Source organism: Cordyceps javanica, chromosome 3 (genome assembly GCF_051103115.1).
Source record: "Cordyceps javanica chromosome 3, complete sequence".
NCBI classification, from domain to species: Eukaryota; Fungi; Ascomycota; class Sordariomycetes; order Hypocreales; family Cordycipitaceae; genus Cordyceps; species Cordyceps javanica.
This window is the reverse complement of record NC_139297.1, coordinates 5,440,363-5,461,109: the sequence shown is the minus strand read 5'-3', so window position 1 is coordinate 5,461,109 and position 20,747 is coordinate 5,440,363. Positions and strand designations below refer to the sequence as shown.

General features: G+C 54.5%; 6 protein-coding genes across 6 annotated transcripts; 3 read left to right on the top strand and 3 right to left on the bottom strand.

The window, feature by feature from the left end:
• Positions 1–715: 715 nt before the first annotated feature.
• Positions 716–1,141, top strand: V2A60_005839 (uncharacterized protein; the record flags this gene model as incomplete). Its single annotated transcript, XM_083257146.1, has 2 exons — positions 716–782; positions 882–1,141. 2 exons carry the CDS (start codon positions 716–718, stop codon positions 1,139–1,141), a joined length of 327 nt encoding a protein of 108 aa, XP_083113272.1.
• An 806-nt stretch (positions 1,142–1,947) lies between these two features.
• V2A60_005838 (uncharacterized protein) lies at positions 1,948–3,381 on the bottom strand (the record flags this gene model as incomplete). The annotated part of the gene is made up of 1 exon (XM_083257145.1): positions 1,948–3,381. The coding sequence occupies one exon, from the start codon at positions 3,379–3,381 to the stop codon at positions 1,948–1,950; it is 1,434 nt and encodes a 477-aa protein (XP_083113271.1).
• A 954-nt stretch (positions 3,382–4,335) lies between these two features.
• On the bottom strand, positions 4,336–5,196 carry V2A60_005837 (glutathione S-transferase; the record flags this gene model as incomplete). Its single annotated transcript, XM_083257144.1, has 2 exons — positions 4,336–4,557; positions 4,603–5,196. The coding sequence occupies 2 exons, from the start codon at positions 5,194–5,196 to the stop codon at positions 4,336–4,338; spliced, it is 816 nt and encodes a 271-aa protein (XP_083113270.1).
• Positions 5,197–7,080: 1,884 nt separating this feature from the next.
• Positions 7,081–8,304, top strand: V2A60_005836 (KH domain-containing protein; the record flags this gene model as incomplete). Its single annotated transcript, XM_083257143.1, has 3 exons — positions 7,081–7,480; positions 7,532–8,118; positions 8,167–8,304. The coding sequence occupies 3 exons, from the start codon at positions 7,081–7,083 to the stop codon at positions 8,302–8,304; spliced, it is 1,125 nt and encodes a 374-aa protein (XP_083113269.1).
• Positions 8,305–9,508: 1,204 nt separating this feature from the next.
• Positions 9,509–11,084, top strand: V2A60_005835 (UDP-galactose transporter HUT1; the record flags this gene model as incomplete). Its single annotated transcript, XM_083257142.1, has 3 exons — positions 9,509–9,717; positions 9,839–10,647; positions 10,861–11,084. 3 exons carry the CDS (start codon positions 9,509–9,511, stop codon positions 11,082–11,084), a joined length of 1,242 nt encoding a protein of 413 aa, XP_083113268.1.
• Positions 11,085–12,448: 1,364 nt separating this feature from the next.
• On the bottom strand, positions 12,449–14,929 carry V2A60_005834 (dual specificity phosphatase; the record flags this gene model as incomplete). Its single annotated transcript, XM_083257141.1, has 1 exon — positions 12,449–14,929. One exon carries the CDS (start codon positions 14,927–14,929, stop codon positions 12,449–12,451), a length of 2,481 nt encoding a protein of 826 aa, XP_083113267.1.
• Positions 14,930–20,747: the final 5,818 nt, after the last annotated feature.

Sequence of the window (20,747 nt, the reverse complement as noted above, 5' to 3'; positions counted from 1 at the left end):
ACTCCATCGCCATCTCACAGTTCAAAAACTTACCATGGTCATGAAGACGCCGAGTCAATGTTTTGTTGTTTTGCCGCCTGTTCCGCGCGTGGCCAAGCTGCATTTTCGCCCATGCCCATGCTCCATCGATTACTGCATCGCTCCGGATTACGCGAAAGCGCCCGAGATGCCCACGGTATTTAAATACTTTTTTTTTTCACATCTTTGACCCTCCGAACGAGGGGGAAGAGAGAGAGGGGGGGGAGCAAAGTCGAAACATGCACGGAAGCTTTTGCCTCTGCGGAGCGGTTCAGTTAATTCGTCGTGGGAGCTGTCGTTCATGCCCCGTCCAAAGCCGCACAGACGCGGGCTTGGACGTTTTTATTTTCTTCGCAGCGCAGTCGGCAACCAACGAACGCCCTGAAACAAACTATCCGCAAGCTTTTTTTTTTTTTTTTTTTCAGCTTACAGACTAGAGTTTCTGAAGCCATGGAAAATGATGGCCTGTTCGCACGCGGTGCACGGTTACATAGAACCGGGTGGCAGTTTAAGCGAGGGGCTCGCGCTCTCCGAGGCCATTCGCGGTATAAAGACTACAGGAGGCGCTCGTTTGCTTGGTATTTGTTTTTTATTCGATCTGCAGACATTCATTCGATATTCTACTTACATTCTTTTTCTTCTTCTTACAATTCTTTCGCTTCATCAACTATATATATATTTCTTGGCCAATTTTATAATGCGTTTCTCAATCACCGCAATCTCGCTTCTCGCTGCCCTCGGCGCGGCCGCACCTCTGGATAAGCGTGAGTGGTTCCTCGACTTGCAGAGTCCCAGTCCATCTTTTTCTTTTCTCTTCTCTCTTTGAAGCGGACGAATACTTACAGGTGTATGAACCAAAACAGGCCAGCAAGGCGGCAGCATCCTCGACGGCATCACCAGCCTCTTCGGAAACCTGGGCGGCCACACCAACGGCGCAAACTACCCCCCCAACTCGGGCGGCACCGGCGGCTTCCTGGCCGACATCCAGGTGCCCGCCGACCACTTCAAGTACACCATGAACCCGGCCAGCGCCGAGGAGGCCATCCCGGCCGCGCAGAACAGCCAGCTGCGCGAGGGACACCGCCAGGCCCACGTCGCCATCTACAAGGGCCTTGGCAACTAGTTGGAAGTCGTCGCGAAACGGGATAATTAATTGTACATCTTTTTTTCGTCATCAATAGCATAATTGTACTCGATTGAGCCCTGTTCCACGTCTCAGTCTTGGCTATTCGTTATTCATGCAAAGTCCATCCGTCACGGTCCGAATTCGCCCTCTCATCTTCAGCACAACTTGGGACCATGTATGCCATTCATCGACAGTACTCGTAAAGCCCAGCATCTAAGAGTATGTTTTCGCAAAACCGCAAACAAGATGGGTTTTTCGACAAGTTATATGGCAGATTAGCTACGCCAAGGCCAGACACAAATGAAGCATCCATGCAGCAACTAGTCAATGCTGTTTGACTGCATGTACGTAGCTACACTCTGTAGTATTTTTTATCATGTGCCGTCGCCACGCGCCGCACTTGCCATTATAGGGCTTTCATGATTGCAGTCCCTATTCTATAAAAAGATTTGAGGTGTCCAATACTGCCATCTCAGATATAGCTTGGTCTAGTCATGGTCGGCGCTGACACCGCAGGTTCCCAGCTGAAGGACGGATAGGATTGGATCCAGAGCGCTTCTTCTCCAGCGGTTACCAAAAGCAAGCCAAACCTGTTTGTTGAAAATTAACAATGTATCAAAGTATGGAAATTGACCGCTCCCCTCCCAATTAGAAATGGCAGAGACCAGGATTTTAAACAGTAGGTAAGAGCTAGCCGGATGCGCCTCACGCAAATAGCGTCGATACATCAAAAGGATTCCCGATACGTGGACGAACAAACTCTTCTTCTTCTTTTAGCAAACCATGTCAAGATTCACACTGCTCTATCGTTGTCGCAGATTCTTTTCGTGCTCTATCCAGAAATTCTTGCACGCCCGATGCCCCCAGTGCTCTACCCACCACTCGCCGAAGCTGTCTTCCACCTCAAAGTCCACCTTGGCTATGCGCTCGTCGCGCTTCAGCCCGCAAATCACGCACGCCCTGGGCGCCGTGCCCACCATCCTGGCCGTGTGCACCGACAGCGTCTCGCTCAGCTCCGGCACCACGAGGCCGGCGCGGGCCGCCGCCGTGTTGGCCGCCGCCACCGCCGACCGCAGCCGCCCGACCTGCTCCCGCCACACGGCCGCCACGTCGGCCGCTTCGCGGTCTTCCCGCGCGGCCTGCGTCCTGTCCACGCCTGCCAGCTTCATGCCTTTGCTGCCGGCCGCCGAGATGGACATGCTCTTGGCCAGGATCTTGTCGCGGTGCCATCGGTGCTTGCGCCCGGCGATGATGCGGGCTGCCGTCGTCGCCAGCAGTATGTATCCTTTGATGAACTGCACCGCTTTGGGATCGGCCAGTATCCGCTCCTTGATGCTGCTGCTCTGTCCAGACGTCGATCTGAAGAGAGCGCTGCCGGAGCTCAATAGCTCAGGGAAGAGTGATAGAAGCACTGATGGAGGTGGCACATTGACGGGTGGTGGAGTGCTATCCAAAGATGTGGCTGTGTCGCCTTCCTGGATATCTGTTGAGTCCCAGTCCCATGACGACGGAGCTGATGTGTTGTCAATCGTGTTGACATTGGCGCTGATAGACGCGCTTGCAACGTCGTCCCAAGCGGCCCATTCATCATCGTTGCTCGTCGTCCCCCAATCATTTAGCGACGTTGGCGTTGCCAGTTTGGGTTGCTTTTCTGTCTTTGGTCGTGTCTTTGGCTCCATTTTCACCGACGTCGCCTGTGTCTCGAATTGAGTAAAGTCCAGATCCTGTGCCGAAGATCTTTTGGGATCTGGCTGGGCTGGGATCGAAGCTCCGAATCGTAGTGCACCGCCGGCACTTGGAGGTCGTGCCTCTTTCAATCGACTTTCCTGCAGCGGCATCGGGTCATCCAGTGATAGCAAATCCATCGAGGGTATCGGGGGATGTGTCGGTGCTTGCGTGTTTGCTGAGACTCCTCTGGCTACTGGTTTACTTGTAGAAATTACCGGATTAGCCGTTTCGAAATCGCCAAACTCATTATCGCTCTCGCCCTCAAATTCTCCATCTTCTAGCTCAAAGTCGGCGGCATCAAACAGAACGGCCGGGTCATTGGCCTCTGCTTGTACAGGATTCTTCCGCTTGGCTTTTGGGAGCGGCGTCATATCTTCCGTGTCCCAAAGTGCGGTGTGCTTGATTTCAGATGATGAGCTTTTCGAAAACGGCTGTTCTTGATGTTGTTGCTCCCCGGGCATATATTGCGAGTGTGTGCTGCTGTCGTTGCTATTCGACGCCACTGGCATCCTTGCCAATTGAGTGGCCATTGTATCAGACCATGCCAACGTTTGAGTAATAGGCTGTTGATGTGCCGGCCGTGCCTCACTTGACGGAGGACCGTTCGGCTCTGCCACCTCGAAATCACCCCACCCGTCGTCTTCGTCCGCGACATTTTGTGTTTGCGGCGCCGCTGTCGGGTGTGACGACCACGCCGGTTGCGAGGACCAAGACGACCATTGCTGCTGATTACCTGATTGATTCGGAGGAGCGCTGCCTCTGTAATTACTATTACTGTTGCTCCCGAAGTCTACAGCATTTTGCCGCTCCGGTCCGCTCACTGGGCTATGATGAGCGAGCGGTTGAGCAGGTTGCCTGGTCGGGGCCGCTTCTGCACTCGCCTGGCTGAACTCGGCGAACAAATCTGCCGACATGAGAGCTTGGAGTATCCCAATCTTAGATGGCCGCTTCAATCAGTGACAGAACCAAGGAATCAATCGTTGGTGGCCGCAAGGACACCATGCTAATATGGGGCTGAAACCAACAAGCCACACTTTGTGGCTAGTGAGAGCGCCATGCGTTGGACTGGCGGAGTTGACGAAGGCCCGTTATTGCGTTGCCGTTGTGGCTATCGTTTTTATCTTTATTCATGTCATTATTTCGATGATTAATACTTTTGGCGTGATTTTTGCGGTTTTTATTGGTTCGTTTCATTCTTGTTGTTCCGGTGACGAGCCGTCACTACGTTTTAAAAAAAACATGTGGCCCTAGGAACTCATACATCTATAATGCCTACATTTCAGAACATGCGAACCGATTTGAGAGATTCTCGAAGCGTTGCTTAAAGGATGGGGGTCGATGTTACGCAATGCACGAAAAGGCGGCGCAAAGTTTCTCGGGCCATTGAAGGCAAGGTTCGCTAGTGAGAAAGCATGATGAAAGTATATCAATTTCTCAGTAAATAAACCAGAATTCGATAAGTGTTACTCTTTCAATGTCACCTCGACCTCAATTGTCTCCTCCAGTTCTGGGTAGTGACGCCAGATGCCGTCGGCATACTTGGTGCGGCGATCGCTCGCCAAGTAGGCTTTGATGTTGGGGCGCTCCTTGACAGCCTCGTAGAGCTCAAACACGGCCTTGTATTTACCCGAACTCTTGAGATTGGCCATTGTCTTGGGGAACGCGTACGAGGTGCCGTCGATGCACTGTTTCTGTTAGCGGCAGTGTCCAGGGTCGAGGGTGTCACATACCTGGAAGAGAACAAGATCGACATATGTCAGGCTGCTGCCGTGAATCCAAGGGCCGTCTCCGCTCGTCTTGGAGTCGAGGAGCCGCTGGACGTAGGCGAGGAACTTGGGCGCGCGCTCCTCGATGAAGGCCTTGGAGCGCTTCTTGGCTTCTTCCTTTTGGTCTTCGTAGTACAGCGAGGTGGCAACGGGATGATGAGTCTCGTGGACCTCGCTACAAAACCCGTCCAGGATCGTGAGCGCAGCCTGGTTGAGGTGGTAGAAGGCCGTCTCGGTCGGTGGCGGCGACAGGCCGAGCTTCGGGGCCAGGTAGATGAGGATATTGGGCGTTTGGTTGAGAATGAGGGTGCCATGCTTTAGCACGGGCGCGGCAAAGACTGGCGGGTTGCTGTCGTCGCCGGTGTTCATCGGGTCGGTGAGACGGAGCACCCAGGCCATGGCTTGGTCTGCCGGGCGGGAGTGATCCTGGTACGGCACGCCGGCCTCCTCGAACAGCAGCCTCACAAACTCGCCGCGGCCAGGGATGCCGGGCCAGTAGATCAACTCATACTCGGCTTCATCGTCGGTCTTGAGGCGCTTGGCATCGGGTTCTCCCATTTTGGTCGTTTGCGTTGAGGGCCGCAGAATCGGATGACTGTGCTCAATCAATCAGAGCTGAAGCTTCGGCAGCTACGGCAAGACCATGTCCAGAAGGGAAAGCGGGGGAACTACCTAGGTAGTCAAGCTGCATCGGGCCAACGCAGAGGGCAGTCCGCCTACTACTGTTTCCTGCTCAAAGGAACAGCTGCAAGAGATGAGGGCAAGAAAAAAAAAAGGATCTTGTTAGATAGTCCTCGCAGCGATGTGTTCTCCTCAGAAAGTGCGCAATGCTTGCTCCAAGTTACCGCGGTAGGAGTATCTACTTATCGACCATGTTCAAGGCCCGTCCAGTGCTTTTGCTTTGCTCTTGACTCGGGTGGTAGTTCTGAAATCGGAGGCAGTACGGAGGACAAAGCATGGTTGCAGTTTGCGTCGACGTCATGGCTTGGTGTGTCATGGGTCGTCCATGTTGGTGAATTGAGCCCATCATCTGTATCCAACCGGAGGCAGTCAAGCAGCTACTCAGTACTCAGTAGTTAGGCTACTCAAGTAGGTACCTACCTAGGTTGCTAGGTAAGGGTAGTTTTGTCTCGCCAAAGTCAATGAGCTCACGGCAACCCCCGCACGCACCAACCATGACGGGCGGAACGAGGGACGGGTCCCACTAAAATCGCTGGGCTGGGTTGGCTGGTTGGGTTGGCTGGCCGAGCGAGTCACCAAGACGCGTCGTGGAGGGACGTGGAGGGACGCGAAGGGTGCAGCTGCAGACAAAGACGAGGTAGGTTGAGCAACCTACCTTGGCTTTGAGCAATTTAGCAATGATGGGTAACAGGGCAATACAACCGACAGACACAAGGAGTAGGTAGATGCAGCGATGGATAATCCTTTGATTTCTCGGGATTGGAAACCCCAGACCAATTTCCTTGCCATCTTGCCCTTGTTGTCTACGTCAGCGATGAAAGTGTGGAGGAATTGTTATTGTCGAGACAGTACCTCTCAGGGACTTTCGCTCCCCTATCATCAAGAACGACAGGCTGGGTATCTTTTACGTACTGCCGCGACACCCTCCCAAACCCCGCCTGGTCTGTTGAGGAGGGGTCCTTGCCGCTGAAATGCTACTGGTTAGCAGGCTCGGCTAGTGGACTCTCAGAGGGCGGCAGCCAGTTTCCAGCGGCCTTGAGCGGTTCTTTCAGGGCTTTCGTCCCGCCCAAATTCCACAAGCCCGCCCGCGTCCCTGCCATTTCTTCTCCTTCACCTCTCCTCCTCTACACTTACCTTGTCACCTCCACCAGCTCTTTTTTTTTTCCCGTCCTCCACCACTCCTGCTACGCCGACTTCACCTTCTTCCTCCCGCCTCTCCAACCCTCGCCTACCCTTCCTCAACTCTCTCCCTCCTCCTCTTCCATCTCCTTTCTCGAAAAGTCCTCCTCCCGCCTCCATCCTCTACACCTCCAGCTCCTCTCTGTCTCGTACCTCATCCCAGCGCCTTTTTCTCTCCCCGCCTCCCTTCTCCCCTCGACCCCGCCAACGTCGTCGCGCTCATCCCACGTCGACCCTCGCAAAATTCATTTTCTCAACGGCCATTGACCTTTGTTGACCTTGTCACACCACCCTCATCCACCTTTCCATCCTCTTCTCGATACAGGATACAGGTACGTCGATGATTTGCTTGCTGGCGCATGCCCCCGTCTGCGCGGCCAGTTGCACATCTGGTGCCCCCAAAGCCACACGTGCTCAGCGTCGACGCCTCTTTGCTTTGCAGCTTCCGTCGCCCGCAATCGTCATGATGACCATTGTTCACAACGCTGACTCCTTTTCTGCAGTATCCTGATTCCCGCGACTCCCTCCGCCCCGAGCTTTCGTTTTTTTCCACGTCATCTCGCGCCGTCGTCCCCTCCCACTATGTCTACTCAGGATATCCTCTCCTCCAACGGCTCCAACGACCTCATGGACTCCATGGACCATCTCAAGATGGAGGACCGCCTTGGACCTGACGGCGAACCCGCCCCTAAGACGGATGAGGAGTACGCCCAGGCCCAGCTCACCCTCCGCGCCATTGTCTCCTCCAAGGAAGCTGGCGTCATCATCGGCAAGGGCGGCAAGAATGTTGCCGATCTACGTGACGAGACTGGCGTCAAGGCCGGCGTCTCCAAGGTCGTCCAGGGCGTCCATGACCGCGTCCTCACCATTACGGGAGGGTGCGATGCCATTTCCCGCGCCTACGCCATTGTCGCGCGTGCACTTCTCGAGGGTGCTCCTGCCATGGGCATGGGCGGCATTGTTCAGGGCAACGGAACTCATCGTATGTACACATTATAGAACAGCCGGAACGTAGTATGCTGACACATCACAGCCATCAAGCTGCTCATCTCGCACAACCAGATGGGTACCGTCATTGGCCGCCAAGGCCTCAAGATCAAGCACATCCAGGACGTCTCTGGCGTCCGCATGGTAGCCCAAAAGGAAATGCTTCCCCAGTCCACCGAGCGGATTGTCGAGGTCCAGGGCACCCCTGAGGGCATCCAGCGCGCTCTCTGGGAAATTTGCAAGTGTCTCGTCGATGACTGGCAGCGCGGCACCGGCACCGTGTTGTACAATCCCGTCGTCCGCACCCAGCCCGGCGGCGCCACTGGCAGCATTGGTAGCACCGGTAGTTTTGGCACCACTGGCAACGGCCGCGCCGAGTACAGCAGCCCCCGCGTCATGCGCACCGGCAATGGCTCTGACTTTAGCAATGGTGGTGGCGCTCGCCCCTTTTCTCGCCGCTCCGACTCTGATGCCGCTTCGCGCGGTCCCCCTACCCACGATGAGAATGGCGAGGAGATCCAGACTCAAAACATCTCCATTCCGGCAGACATGGTTGGATGCATCATTGGCCGTGCCGGCAGCAAGATATCTGAAATTCGCAAGACATCTGGCGCCCGCATTTCCATTGCTAAGGTATGTCACCAGGACAATGCAAAAGAGATGTCTTTACTAACTGTGCAGGCCCCCCACGATGAAACTGGTGAGCGCATGTTTACCATCATGGGCACCGCCAAGGCGAATGAATCTGCCCTCTTCCTCTTGTACGAAAACCTCGAAGCCGAAAAGATGCGCCGGAGCCAGCTCCAGGACACCGAGTAGGCATTATTGCATGATTGCTGCGCTGCTGCTGTCTTATCTGCGTTTTTTATACCACTTATGCATGGGCTTTATTCGAATGGCGTTTTGGCAGCCTCTGTCCAAGATCCAGACTGGCGGCTCTTGGCAACAGGACCAGCTTCAACCACGGCGACAGCACTTTGATTACAGCAGTGAGCCGAGCCGCGGTATCATTATTTGCTTGGTTTTTTTACGCTTGCGATTGGGGTTTGAACTCCATACTTGTCTGCTTCAACTCCATCATGTCGATCCATCCACTCACTCTTCTTCCCGCCTCTACAACCCATTGAACATTTTTCTCCGCCTTTTATCGACGACTTCCACTGTATAAACTTTAGCTATGCAGGCTCGCATGTCTTTTTTGTTTTATTTTTCGGAGTCGGTGTGCTGACTTCATGACTTATGCTGATACCACGACGTTGTCACCCTGGGACACTCTACAACTCCGCCCCGACCCCGACAAGGTGCGCGCCGCGTGCCCTCTGGAATCATCATATCCTTCCCTCTCTTCTGTCCTGACGCACGACTTGCTTTGCTTCACAAAACAAAAAACCTAGTTTAGGCCCTGTTGGGCTGGCGATTCACTCTTCATCTCTTGCTTATACCCCTTTGCCGTTTGCATGGCATTGTCTTTTTGATTGGGCATCGGGTCATGGGGTAATTACTTGTATTTAGCCTCTGGCCGAGATGAAATATATTGCTACTTTTCTCCTGCGCTTGACTGCCCTGAGCAACTTGATGGCTCAAAAGTAGGTAAAATGATGTGTATACATTTGTAGCTCAGCGAGAATCTCTAAATCAACGCTCACTTGATCCGTAACTAATAGTAGTACCTCATACTACTTACGCCAGCCCATGCTAGTTTGTGCCTGTGGCGTCACGGCAGTCACCAACCCCATCAGCCCCACCATACATCCAGGGTCCATCGAATCTGGGCGCGCCGACTAGCCATGAAGCCAACTTGTCCAGTTTGCGCGACAGGCAGATCCGATACTTGGACACTGCACAATTGTTTATACCGCTCCCAATTTTACAGGCGCGCTCTCTTTCCTCTTTTGTTTGTTCCAGTTCTTTTTCTTTCTTTGACATCTTTCTTCTCCTTGCCTCTGATTCCCAATTGATTCGAATAAACGAACCGCAAACGTCTGCACCCCATACACGTTAAACGAGGAGGAAGCACACAACCATGGCGCGCACGAAACAGGTGCCCAGCAAGCGGCAAGCATCGTCGGAGTTTTTCAACAAGGAGACGGCCGAATGGGAGTCGTCGAGCGGAAAGCCCAAGACGAATGGCTCTGCTGAGGCTGCTGGCACTGTCAAGCCCGCGGCGCCGGCCAAGGCAGACGCCGGGGTTGTGCAGCTCGTCATTGCCGTCTCGGGCATCTATGCTTCCTTGTGCGTACATTCCACTCTCCCCCCTACTTCTCTCTCTTTCTTTCTTTCTTTCTCTCTCATTGTTGGACCCCCGTCGCGCTGCATCTTTTGATTGCTAACCGGACGTTTTGGTAACGAGCAGCTTGACGTGGGCGTACCTGCAGGAGAAGCTGACGACGACGCGCCACGGTCCGGCGCAGGAGGTGTGGCACTTTCCCGTGTTCCTCAACACGATCCAGTCAGTGTTTGCGGCGCTCGTCGGCAGCGTGTACCTGGTGCTGTCGACGCCGCGCGGCGCCGCGACGCCGCCCATCATCCCGTCGGCGGGGATCCTGGCGCCGCTCGCGCTGGTGGCGGTGACGTCGAGCCTGGCGAGCCCCTTTGGGTACGCGAGCCTGGCGCACATTGACTACATCACGTTCCTGCTGGCCAAGAGCTGCAAGCTGCTGCCGGTGATGCTGCTGCACGTCACCGTGTTCCGCCGGCGGTACCCGCTGCACAAGTACCTGGTGGTGGCGGCGGTGACGGCGGGCGTCGCCGTCTTCACGCTGCACTCGGGGAGCAAGAAGAAGAAGCAGCAGCAGCAGCAGAGCGGCGGCAGGCTCGGGGACGAGGCGCACACGGCGTGGGGCATGCTGCTGCTGGGCATCAACCTCTTGTTCGACGGGCTGACCAACAGCACCCAGGACTACGTCTTTGGCGCGTTCCAGCCCTACACGGGCCCGCAGATGATGTGCGCCAACAACATGATGAGCTCCCTCGTCACGGGCGCGTACCTGCTCGTCGGGCCCGCGGTGCTGGCGGCCACGGGCGCCGGCGAGTGGCTGGGTCTAGGCTCGGGCGACGCGGGGGAACTGGGTAACGCGTTGGCGTTTATGGGACGATATCCTGCGGTATGGAAGGACGTCCTCGGTTTTGCAGCCTGTGGTGCTGTTGGCCAGGTATTTATCTGTAAGTCTTTGATTTTTTTTTTTTTTTTTTTTTGCTCGCTTCACTCGACGTGGAGGAAACGAGATATACGTATTTTCGCCGAGCGAGGGCACTCTTGGTATTTCAGGGCTACAGATGAGTATTTCGTGGCCGACGTCGAGCGAAGCGAGGGAAAAAAAAAAGGAGAGAGAGAAGAGAAGAGAAAAGAAAGCTAATGGTGGTGTGTTGTTATAGTCTATACGTTGTCGACATTTTCGTCCGTCTTGCTGGTCACGGTGACGGTGACGCGCAAAATGGTCACCATGATGCTGTCGGTGCTGGCGTTTGGCCACCGGCTGACGAGCATGCAGTGGCTGGGCGTTGGGCTGGTGTTTGGCGGCATCGGCGTGGAGGCGGGGATTGCGAGGAGGGAGAAGATGGCCAAGGAGGCGGCCAAGAAGAAGGCCAAGTCGAGTTGAACAAGTAGAAAAGAGAGAAACAATGAAACAAGGAATAGGAAAAAAAATGGAGGAGTGTGAGGGGAGGGCTTGTTGGCAAGTATGTGATTTTATTTTTGATTTTGATTTTGATTTTTTTCAAAAATCTGCCATGAATAGAGAGACGAGAAGGAAAAGAGACAAAAAAGATGTAGGGAAAAGAGGAAGGAGAGAGAGAAAAAAAAGAGATGGCTACCTAGGATATGGAGATGGGGGTATTTTGAGGACGGGCGAGTTTGATTGTATATATCATGGAGTTGGCATTGGGTTCAGGGCAAGGCATGTAGGCATTCATTGAGACTATACTCGGTACAACTGGTACACACACGTACATACATACGCATATATGCACAGATGTATGTGTAGAGAGAGAAAAGTGCATGTCATGACAACCGGGCCATGGTGTAGTGTCCAAGTCTTTCTTGCTTGGGTATCCGTCCATCATCTATATACGCAATATTGCAAGACACAAAGGATCGGGAGATGTGGTCAAAATGTCATTTTGTTTTCTTCTTTAGATGTGTGTGTGTGTGTGTGTGTGTGTGTGTGTATTGAAAATGTCTACTCCGTAGTGTGAGACATCATTGTCCGTATTTAATCATCTGTCACGCCTGCCTACCTGCCTGCCTGCTTGCCTGCCCTACCAGAAAAAAAAACGACAAATGAAAAAGCATGTTCTTGTCCCCCCTTGAACCAAAAAAAAAACCATAAATTACCACCGACTGCCTCCCATGAGAATAACCGACGTACAAGAATACTTCCAACATGTTTATATGAAAAATGAAAAAGAGAATTATCAACGATGGCGCTTTTTTCTGCCCTTGCACCTGCAAGAGACAAAAATGAGTTTCGGAAAAAAAAAGTATAGTCATTCGTTTTGATGGTGTAAAAAAAAAGGGAAAAACAAAAAGAAATTGTCCCCAGCGGATGCAAAAAGTAGACAATAGTGTGTCCTCGATTAACAAACTCGCCGTTTCCCAGGCTCGGGTGACTGTATCGCACACGAGAGAGAAAAGGAGAAAATAGAGAGAGACAGACTGCGAGATGCCAAAGTGTCGAGGTCATCATCACCGTGTCTTGCTCCAAGGCCGGGGGGAACAGTGGTCTTGCGGACAACGCCGACGGATGCAAAACGAGTAAAATACTTTGGACGGTGCCTTGCTAATTATAAAAAGAAGGGAGGGTGTCTTTGGATTAGAGAGTGTATTGAATAGGAACATGTAAACGGTAGCATGTACGGTAACATGGCAGGAAATGTGCCAGCAATCCTGCTCTACCAGACGGCGTGGTGGGTGGTGGTGTGTATGTAACATGGGCGTTGAACCCGAATCGTCAAGGGAATCTTCTCATAACAGGTCATCAATGGATCGGATAATGGGCGCCTCGCCTCGCGTTGGTGGGCTGCGCGGGTCAACTGTCGGGTCCGGCAGACCAAAGAAGAACGTCGCCTCGCGTGGAAATGTCGTGGCTCGTGGCGAGAACAGGCCGTCTTCCACGGGCGCGGGAGCAGCTGCTGACGTGTCCATGGGTTGCATGCCGGTGAATCCAGAGAATGCAGGATAGTCGTGGAGGGAACTCGTCATGGTCTCGGCGCGCGGAGACAGCAGCGGGGGTTCGTCAAAGGGTGTTGTCGGGAGATGGACTGTTTGTGTCTGTGTCGTGGTGGAGAGGGCGCGCGGATCAAGCACCGACGGCATCTGATCTTGGTAGCTTCGTAGGGGAAGCGCCCTCATGCCCACACTAGACCGGGGTCGAGGAACCGGCGGCTGCAAGCTGTCTAGCCATGACGCGGCGTTCTTGTTGGAGCTAGGCTCGGGTCTGCTCATGCTTGACTTGGGTCGCTGCGGCACTTGGCCGAGGTGCAGAAAGGCTTGCGCGGGGATGGGTGGCGGCGCCTCGGTCGGCATGGGCGGAATGGGAGGCGCCGGGGCAGCGATGGTCGGCATTGGCGGCACCGGCAGCTCCGTGTCCCTGACGGTGTCGTCCTCTGTCGGGGCAAAGGGCTCGATATTCTTCCAAGAAAAAGTCAGAGGCGCAGAGGCGGGCCCAGGGGATACGCTCTGCAGGCCCGGGGACGAGTTCCCTCGAGCACGCTTGCTACCGTCCTTGAGCATTTCCTCCCTCGACTTTTCCTCATCGCTGGGCAGCGGCGCGGACAAGGGCTCCTTGGGGGAGACGTCGATGGCATCGGCCGACAATGTCAGGCGATGCTTGTTGGGGCTGCGGCCCGTGCGTGGACGGAAAGCGGACGAGGCGGGGGCCGACCGCTTCTTGGAGAGTTCTTTTTGAAAGTCCTGCAACGAGTACATGAGCTTCATGTTGGGGCTGATCCAGCGGCTCTTGGCCTGGGCGGCGTAGTAGGCGTCATTGACGCTCAGTTCGGGGTTGAGATATAGACCATAGGCAATGATCAAGCTGGCAGAGCGGCTGGCGCCCTGCTGGCAGTGAATGAGAACCTTCTTGCCCTGCTTGGTATGGCTGTGAATGGATTCGCACAGAGCCATCAGGTCGGGGGCAATGTCCGTGTTGTGATCCCACGGGATGTGGACATATTCGGGGGTCTTGATGAGGGGGTTGGCCTTGGGCGTTGTGGGTGTCTCGATGCTACCATCGTCGGGCTGAAATTCGAAGGCGGTAGCAAAGCTGGCAGTAGTGACAGCTGTGTCCGGGATCGGGCTCGAATCTGGCTGCTTTTGCCTGGCGAGCTCGTCGGCCTGCTTACGCCGAAGCACCTCGAAGGGGTTCTCGACCTCGCGAGCCACATTGAAGACGACGTCAAACTTGGAGGCTTCTTCGGCGGTAGGCTCCAGATAGAGGTAGACATTGTCTTCGTAAATGGCAATGGGGCCATTGGGATATGTGGGCGACTTTTGATCCTCGTTATTGATGCTCTCGTCATATGGCTCGAACTCGTGGCGGCTAGCCATTTGTGGTTTGATGGGCGAATCTTCTTCGGTAATGGCGGCGTCAAACGAGGAGCGCATGCCCGTCTTCATGGGACGCAGGACCTCGGAGAGACCGGATTCGTTGCGCTCAAGCATGCGCGAGGAAGGCAGGGGCGGGAGCGTCGGGGCTTGACACGGCTTAATCATGCTCAGCATATGTGGCGTCGAGGTGGAGTGCTTGAGGGCGCGGCGCTGAAGAATCGGGGGCATGGCAGGCGAAGGAGGAACCTCGAGGCATGGTCGCAACAGGTCCTGAGTGTTGGTGCGGAGGCTGAGCTGACTGGGCTTGCGCTTCATGGCCGGTATTTGAGGCTTGATAAAACAAGGCGAGGCAGGCTCGGCAAGGGAAGGCTTGGTCACGGTTGTGACGGCGAGGGGTGGGAGAATGGAGAGGCCCTTCATGTTACGGGGCCGACGAGGGGCGGGAGAGGTCATGGGTCGACTAAGGGCGGCCACGTCGGCCGGGGGGAAGAGGCCGGCGGAAGCATTGGTGACGGGAAGGGCGCCAAACGTGGTACTGGGATAGTTGTTGAGAGGAATGAGGTTGGCGTTGACGGGTGAGTCTGGGGACGACGAGGGCGATCGATCAGTCAAAGGTGAGGAATCGGTGGTGGATAGTGTTGTGGTGGGGGAAGAGTCGGCCGACTCTGACAGTTGGGTCGAGGTGCTGTCGCTGTGCTTGTGGTTTGGGTCCTGGTGAATGGCGCCATCGTGCGCGGGTGCGGGCACGGGCAGGACGGGTTTGGAGTCCATGCCGGCAAGCTTGGGATCGAGGACGGTGACGGTATCCGAGTCGCCAATGGTATCCGCGTCAAGATCAAACACGGACATGAAGGTCGGTATTTGATCCTCGTACAATCGACGGGCGGCAGCGGACGGCATGGTTTCGTACCAGATGCCGACAGCGCGCGTGTCAAAGGAAACAGATGGAGGGAGGAGGAAGGGTCGACAATTCGAGGCGGTCGTCTCGGTGCGCAAGGTTACGGAATATCGAAGGGAACGTGTGTGGCCCTAGTCGCAGAGGCGTCGATCGGAGGAAAACAGTCCTGCTGGGTCCGAGGACGACAACCGAGCGGGCGTAGACGGTGAAAGGAAAGTGGTGAGTGACGGGAATGAGCGTCGTAATGTCGTCGAGACTTGGGCCGCGCAAGGCGCAGATTAAGAAAAAGGCAGTGTCCCGGGTGCCAGAGGTGGAACAACAAGTCGATGCGACAAGAAGGATACGAGTTGGAGATGAACGAGACTAGTTTGAAGAGTCGAGACTGGAGGCAGCGCGTGTCTCGTCGGGGAAACAGACGGTCTCGGTCGGGGAGCCGGGGGGAGGAGGGTTCGCTGTCTGGCCGGTAACAAAGGTAGACGGAAGACGTAGCGAGAGTGTGTTCGACAAGGCGCTGGGGGCGAAGAGCGAAGCAAGCAAGACGGCGTGGGCGCGTAGGCAAGGGAGGGCTGTCGCGGGCGATGGAAATCGCAACGGAATGAAGCCAAGTGAGACAGGACGACGGTTTTGGGCGGCTAGAGGACGAGTCGAATGCGGGAGCGAGACCAGAGACACAAAGGCTTACGCAGGCGGAACGGCGCTGGAGAAGAAGACGAACGGGAACAAGAGACGAGGGAGCAGAAGAAAAGGAAGAAGAAGAAAAAGAATAAGAAGAAAAAAGACAAGGTGAAAGAAGGGGGAGGGAAGAAGCTATTGTCAACGCATGTTCCGTAGAGGGAGGAATAAGGAAGAGGGGAGAAGGAGAGGAGGATTGTCCTGTCCGAATAGTCGAGAGTGGTGAACGACTTTGTTGGTAAGATGGCAAGATGGGTTTCTGGGAGGAGAGGAAGAGAAGAACGAAAAAAGATGGAGTTTGGGAGTGTGGGAAGAGGAGTGGATGAGGGAGAAGGGGGGGGTGGCGTATGGAGGAGGAGGAGGAAGAAGAGGAAGAGGGAGTGGGAGTGAGAGTGGGTGGTGAGAGAGTTGTGGGTTGGATTGGATTGGATTGGACTGGCTGGGGAGGACTGGGCTAGGCTATGCTAGGCTGGTCTACTGGTAGGCTGGGCTGGCCTAGGCTGGGCTGGCCTGGGCTGGGGCTGGTTGGTTGGCGCGAAGGGCAGGCGTCTCTTTTTCCTCTGCAGAGCCAAAACAAAACAGGTCTACAGGGGAGGCGGTGGCGGCACCACAGTGGATGAGGGCCCTGTACAGATTAGCTTGCTTGCGAGGTTACTTAGCACTAACCCAGGTGTCAGGTAGGTAAGTACCTGTGGGCTGGGCAGACCGGGAGGCAGGCAGCTGGGCATCTACCAGTACTGTTACTGATAACTTCTAGGTGGCTTGGGTACAGTGGTTGAGTGGGGGAGACTGCACGGAGTAGGTTGGTACCTATCAGCTAAGGCACGGGAAGGGGGGTTCGGCAAGGCGGTGCCAAACAAGTACAAGTCGGTTTCTGGCAGGCCAACGCCTCTGTTGTAGAGGAGGAGGTGGAGGAGGAGGGTACATGGAGGTACAAGTTGGCAGGAGTCGCGAACCCATGTTTTTTTTTTTAAACCACGAGCCGAGTTGCTTTATTATTAGCACAGGCACGTCTAGCAAAAGTACGTACTTTGAAGATGGGCTGGACTGTGCAAGTAGCTAAAGAGGTTTTTGGGGGGTTTGCATCACGATGCACAACATGAAAAGTATGTATTCGTGGCCTCGTCGTTTCATTTTCCTCTCTTCTCTCTCTCTCGTCTCTCTTGCCCTGCGACGGAATCTGTTGCTGCGCTGGTGCGTGCGGGTGCGGCTGCTGGTGCTGGTGCTGGTGCTGGGGGGGGTTGAGTTCCCCAGTCAGCCTTTCAGAGTCTGAACGCAAGCGCTGATGTAAGTAGACCAGGATTGTGTTTCCGGGGGAGGCAGCGCGCGGCGGCATCTGAAACGAATTGAAGGGGAGAAAAACGATTGGGACTTTTTTTTTTTTTTGTTGACTACGATTTTTTCCTTGTATTCGAAATGTAAAGCATCGTAAATAAGTAGCCTACAGATTCTAGTTGCCCACTCCCGAACCCCCATCTGCCCTTCGTACTATTACATTCTCTTCACTTTCCGACGTGGGCACTTTGTTGATCCTCAGGTATGCATGGATGCTACCTAGCTTCCCAAGGTTCTGCTCATTCTCCATCTCCAAGCTACTTACTTTTCTGCTAATCTCTTTTTCCTGGTCCCCCCCCCCCCCCCCTGCAAGTACTTACCAGCCGAGACCAAAATAGCACAGCGGGTGGGGCGCAGGCCGGGCCAGGCACCAGTACCGTTTGGCCAAATTACAGTGCATTTCTTGTACCTCGTGCGGATACTTGGATGTGCTTGAGAAACTTGCCAAGGTTCCTGGCCTTGCTCAGTACGGAGTACTGAGGACTCAGTGAGGAGTACTCGGTAGGTGGCCATGTGGCCTACCTGCCCATGCACAAGAGCAAGCGCCCAGTTGGGATTGTGTAGGTATTTACTGGCAAGTAAGTAGAGGAGAGAGAGCCCCCCCCTCTCCCCCTGCACAACTGCTACCTACAGCCTACCAGTACAGCGCCAGTACAGCGCCAGTGCAGCCTACAGCCTACCAGTACCAGTATGTGCTTGGCCACACTGCAGGGGGGCCGGGCCCTGCAAGGATTACTTTGCATGTGCTAAGAAAAGAACAAGGTTCCTCCTCCCTCTCACTCCCTCTCCGGCCGCGCTGACTTGGTCCCGTCACGAGACAGACCAAGCTGCAGACGCACACCAGCAACAGTCATACCAGGCAAGGAATACTGGTAATAGCATGTAAAATGGCAAACTGAATTGTCCAATGTCGCCAAGCCAAAAGGGCAGCACCGTACGGAGTACAGTATTCCCCTTTTAGTCCCTCTTGTCGGCCGCCCCTCTCCCGTACCTGCTGCACAGCACATTCAACGACAGCACGACACGGACAGACTCTTCTTTTCTTTGTCTCTCTCTCTCTCTCTCTCTCTCTCTCTCTCTCTCTCTTGTGCCAAAAAAAAAAAAAGAATTGGCACCTGCTGCTAAATATAGATTTCCTTCCCACACAACCTGCATCACGCCCCCCCTCCTGCAAGCCACTTTTGGCCCCTCCTTGCCCCCGCCCCGGCGCCTACGCTCTGACCAATCACACCCATTCTCTCGAACCCTCCTCGTCCACACCCCCCTCCCCAGCTAAGCTACCAGTATCCGTACTCTTTTTACTCATACCTGTTACTTTTATCCTCTTTACATGTATCTGCTGCTTCTTGCTTCTCTGTCCTTTTTTTTTTGCCTTTTGTTTCGGCTTCTTTTTTCTTTTAATACTGGTAATCCAAGTATACTCGCTACTTATATATTTTGATATTTTACGGAGTAGTATAATCCTCTCGCAAATCAGCCCCGTGCTCGACGTGGCCTATATCACACTATCCTGACTTCCACCACTTTTTTCTTTTAGTTCCGTGAATGATAAGCATCATTTCCGCATACGGATACTATTCCTTTTGAATATAATTCGCCTCGATCTCTTCCTTTTTCCACACTCTATCCATCTTCCCCTTCTCTTCTCTCTTCCCTCTCTCTCTCTTGCCCCCCCTCTTCTCTTAAAACATATTGAAACAGCAAAAAAAAAAATCTCTCGTCTTGCCTTCTTGCCACCAGACTACCAAACACTTCTTCACACTACTTTGCGCGCGCGTGCTTCAAATAGAGTTGTCAGGGGAGGGGAGGGGTGGGAAAGGCGAGTGGGCATCCCGGACAAGGCACTCGCACCACCGACCACTCTTTTTTTTTTTGCCACTTCGTTCCCCTCAAGAACCGAATACCCCATACTTGACGATTTCTTTCGATGGCATGCTTTCGTTTTTGCCCTCTTCCTCTTCTCATCATGCCATGCCATGCCCGCTACGGTAAGCGCCGGCCAAGCCTCTCGTTCTCGCCTCTCAGCTGGTGCCTTCAACTTTCCACATGGACCGCAATCCCGGCCTCGGATCCTCATTCGCCAATCCTTTGAAATCCTATATACCAACGCTTTTCGTATGTCTTTCTCTCGTCGTCGTCGTCGTCGTCGTCGTCGTCGTTGTGGCGGCCGCCGGCCGCCGGCCCTCCTTCCCCGGTTTCGAGTTGCATGATCGGAAGACCGTTCCCAGTTCTCAAGGTCAATGCTGCATCCCCCCCTCCCTTCCCATGACTGGTCAGGCCCTCAATAACCACAGCAACGGTAACCGTTCCACGATCGCAAACCAGCAACGTCTGCAAACCGACGTGAAACGTGTGTCAAACTCCCCCCCTTGTTACCCGCCCTATTTGCCAGCCAAGGCCCCCAAGATCCATCGTCCGAGACTCATCCCGTGCGCACATCCGTCGTCTTTCGAATTAACCATAACGGGGGAACCACTCATCACAGCACCCCACTGCCTCGGATGAGAGCGCCGCCTTTTCGTGGTTGACCGTCTCCTCGGCCATTGACACTACGATATAGCCGCCCTCGATAGTACAACGCTTCCGTACAGATGACATATTACAGATTGATTGATGCCCCCATCTTCCCATCGTGTGGAAGATCATTGCAATCATACGCCAAGCACCCATGATGTTGTTTGTGTTTGTGTGAAGCCAAATACAGGCGGCGAGGGCCGTCCACCTATCAACCCATTCCTACCTCGTAGACTTTTTGTTCCAACACGATGACCGCCCCCTTGCCAATCGTCAACTTGGAAGCTGTATCGCTTCGCGTATTTGATTCCATCGTACGAGCCTGAATAGAAAGCTCGAGGCACAGATTCCAGCCACCTCTGCCCCTCTCCCGCCCAAACTCAACCTTGTCATTGGCCGGGCCAGCTCTTTATGACAGGGACAGTCTGTAGTGAGCGGGTGGCCCGTCTTGGTCATACTGCATTACACATTACAAGTCCACCACATTCACACGGCCAACTCGTCCGGGCCAGTTCATTGGCTGTCCGGGTATCGAATGGTTGGCCTCTGAAAGCGGCCCTTTGCGCGCCCCCTTCGACAGACAGACTGGCTGACTGGTTGGCTGACTGGTTGGCTGGCTGGCTGGCTGGCTGGCTGACTGGTTGGCTGGCTGGCTGGCTGGCTGGCTGGCTGGCTCGGCCCGGCGACTTGTCCACCACTTCACGCCCACTCAGTATAAACCTCACCCGCAGCGTTATAGCCGGACTGTCCCGCACGCATGCCAATCACCATCCTCCCTTTGCCGCCGAGCGCAGCCTGCGCCGTCGCCTGCGCCGCCGCCCTTTTGCAGCGCCGCACATCTCTCTCGCCCCCACCTACACATACACACACACAGACATACACCCTGCTTTTTTGTTGTAATCTCCATGGCATAAGCCGAATGGAGGTTTAACGAAAAGCCAAGATTTGTTAAAATACAAAAAAAGGGGGGGGAGGTCGCCGCCGGGACAAGGGTTTACATCGTCATATCATCATATAAGAGCATGCATTATCAATTTAATTTGGACCACCTTGGGGAGGGGAGGGAGTGGGGAGTTTGGTGGTTGCAGGGCCGAGATCAGCGGCGCCGTCGCAGGCTGACTGATGTACGTTCAGTCCAGTCAAACACGGGTAATAAATCTGCAAGTCCGGAGTACATAGGCCGTTTTTTTTTTTCGTAGTTGTAATTGTAGTTGTAGTTGTGTCTTGCCCGTCCGTCTCGGCCGTCCGTCTTCGACGCACGCCGCCCACCGCCGTGCCGTGCCGTGGCGAGCAGAAAAG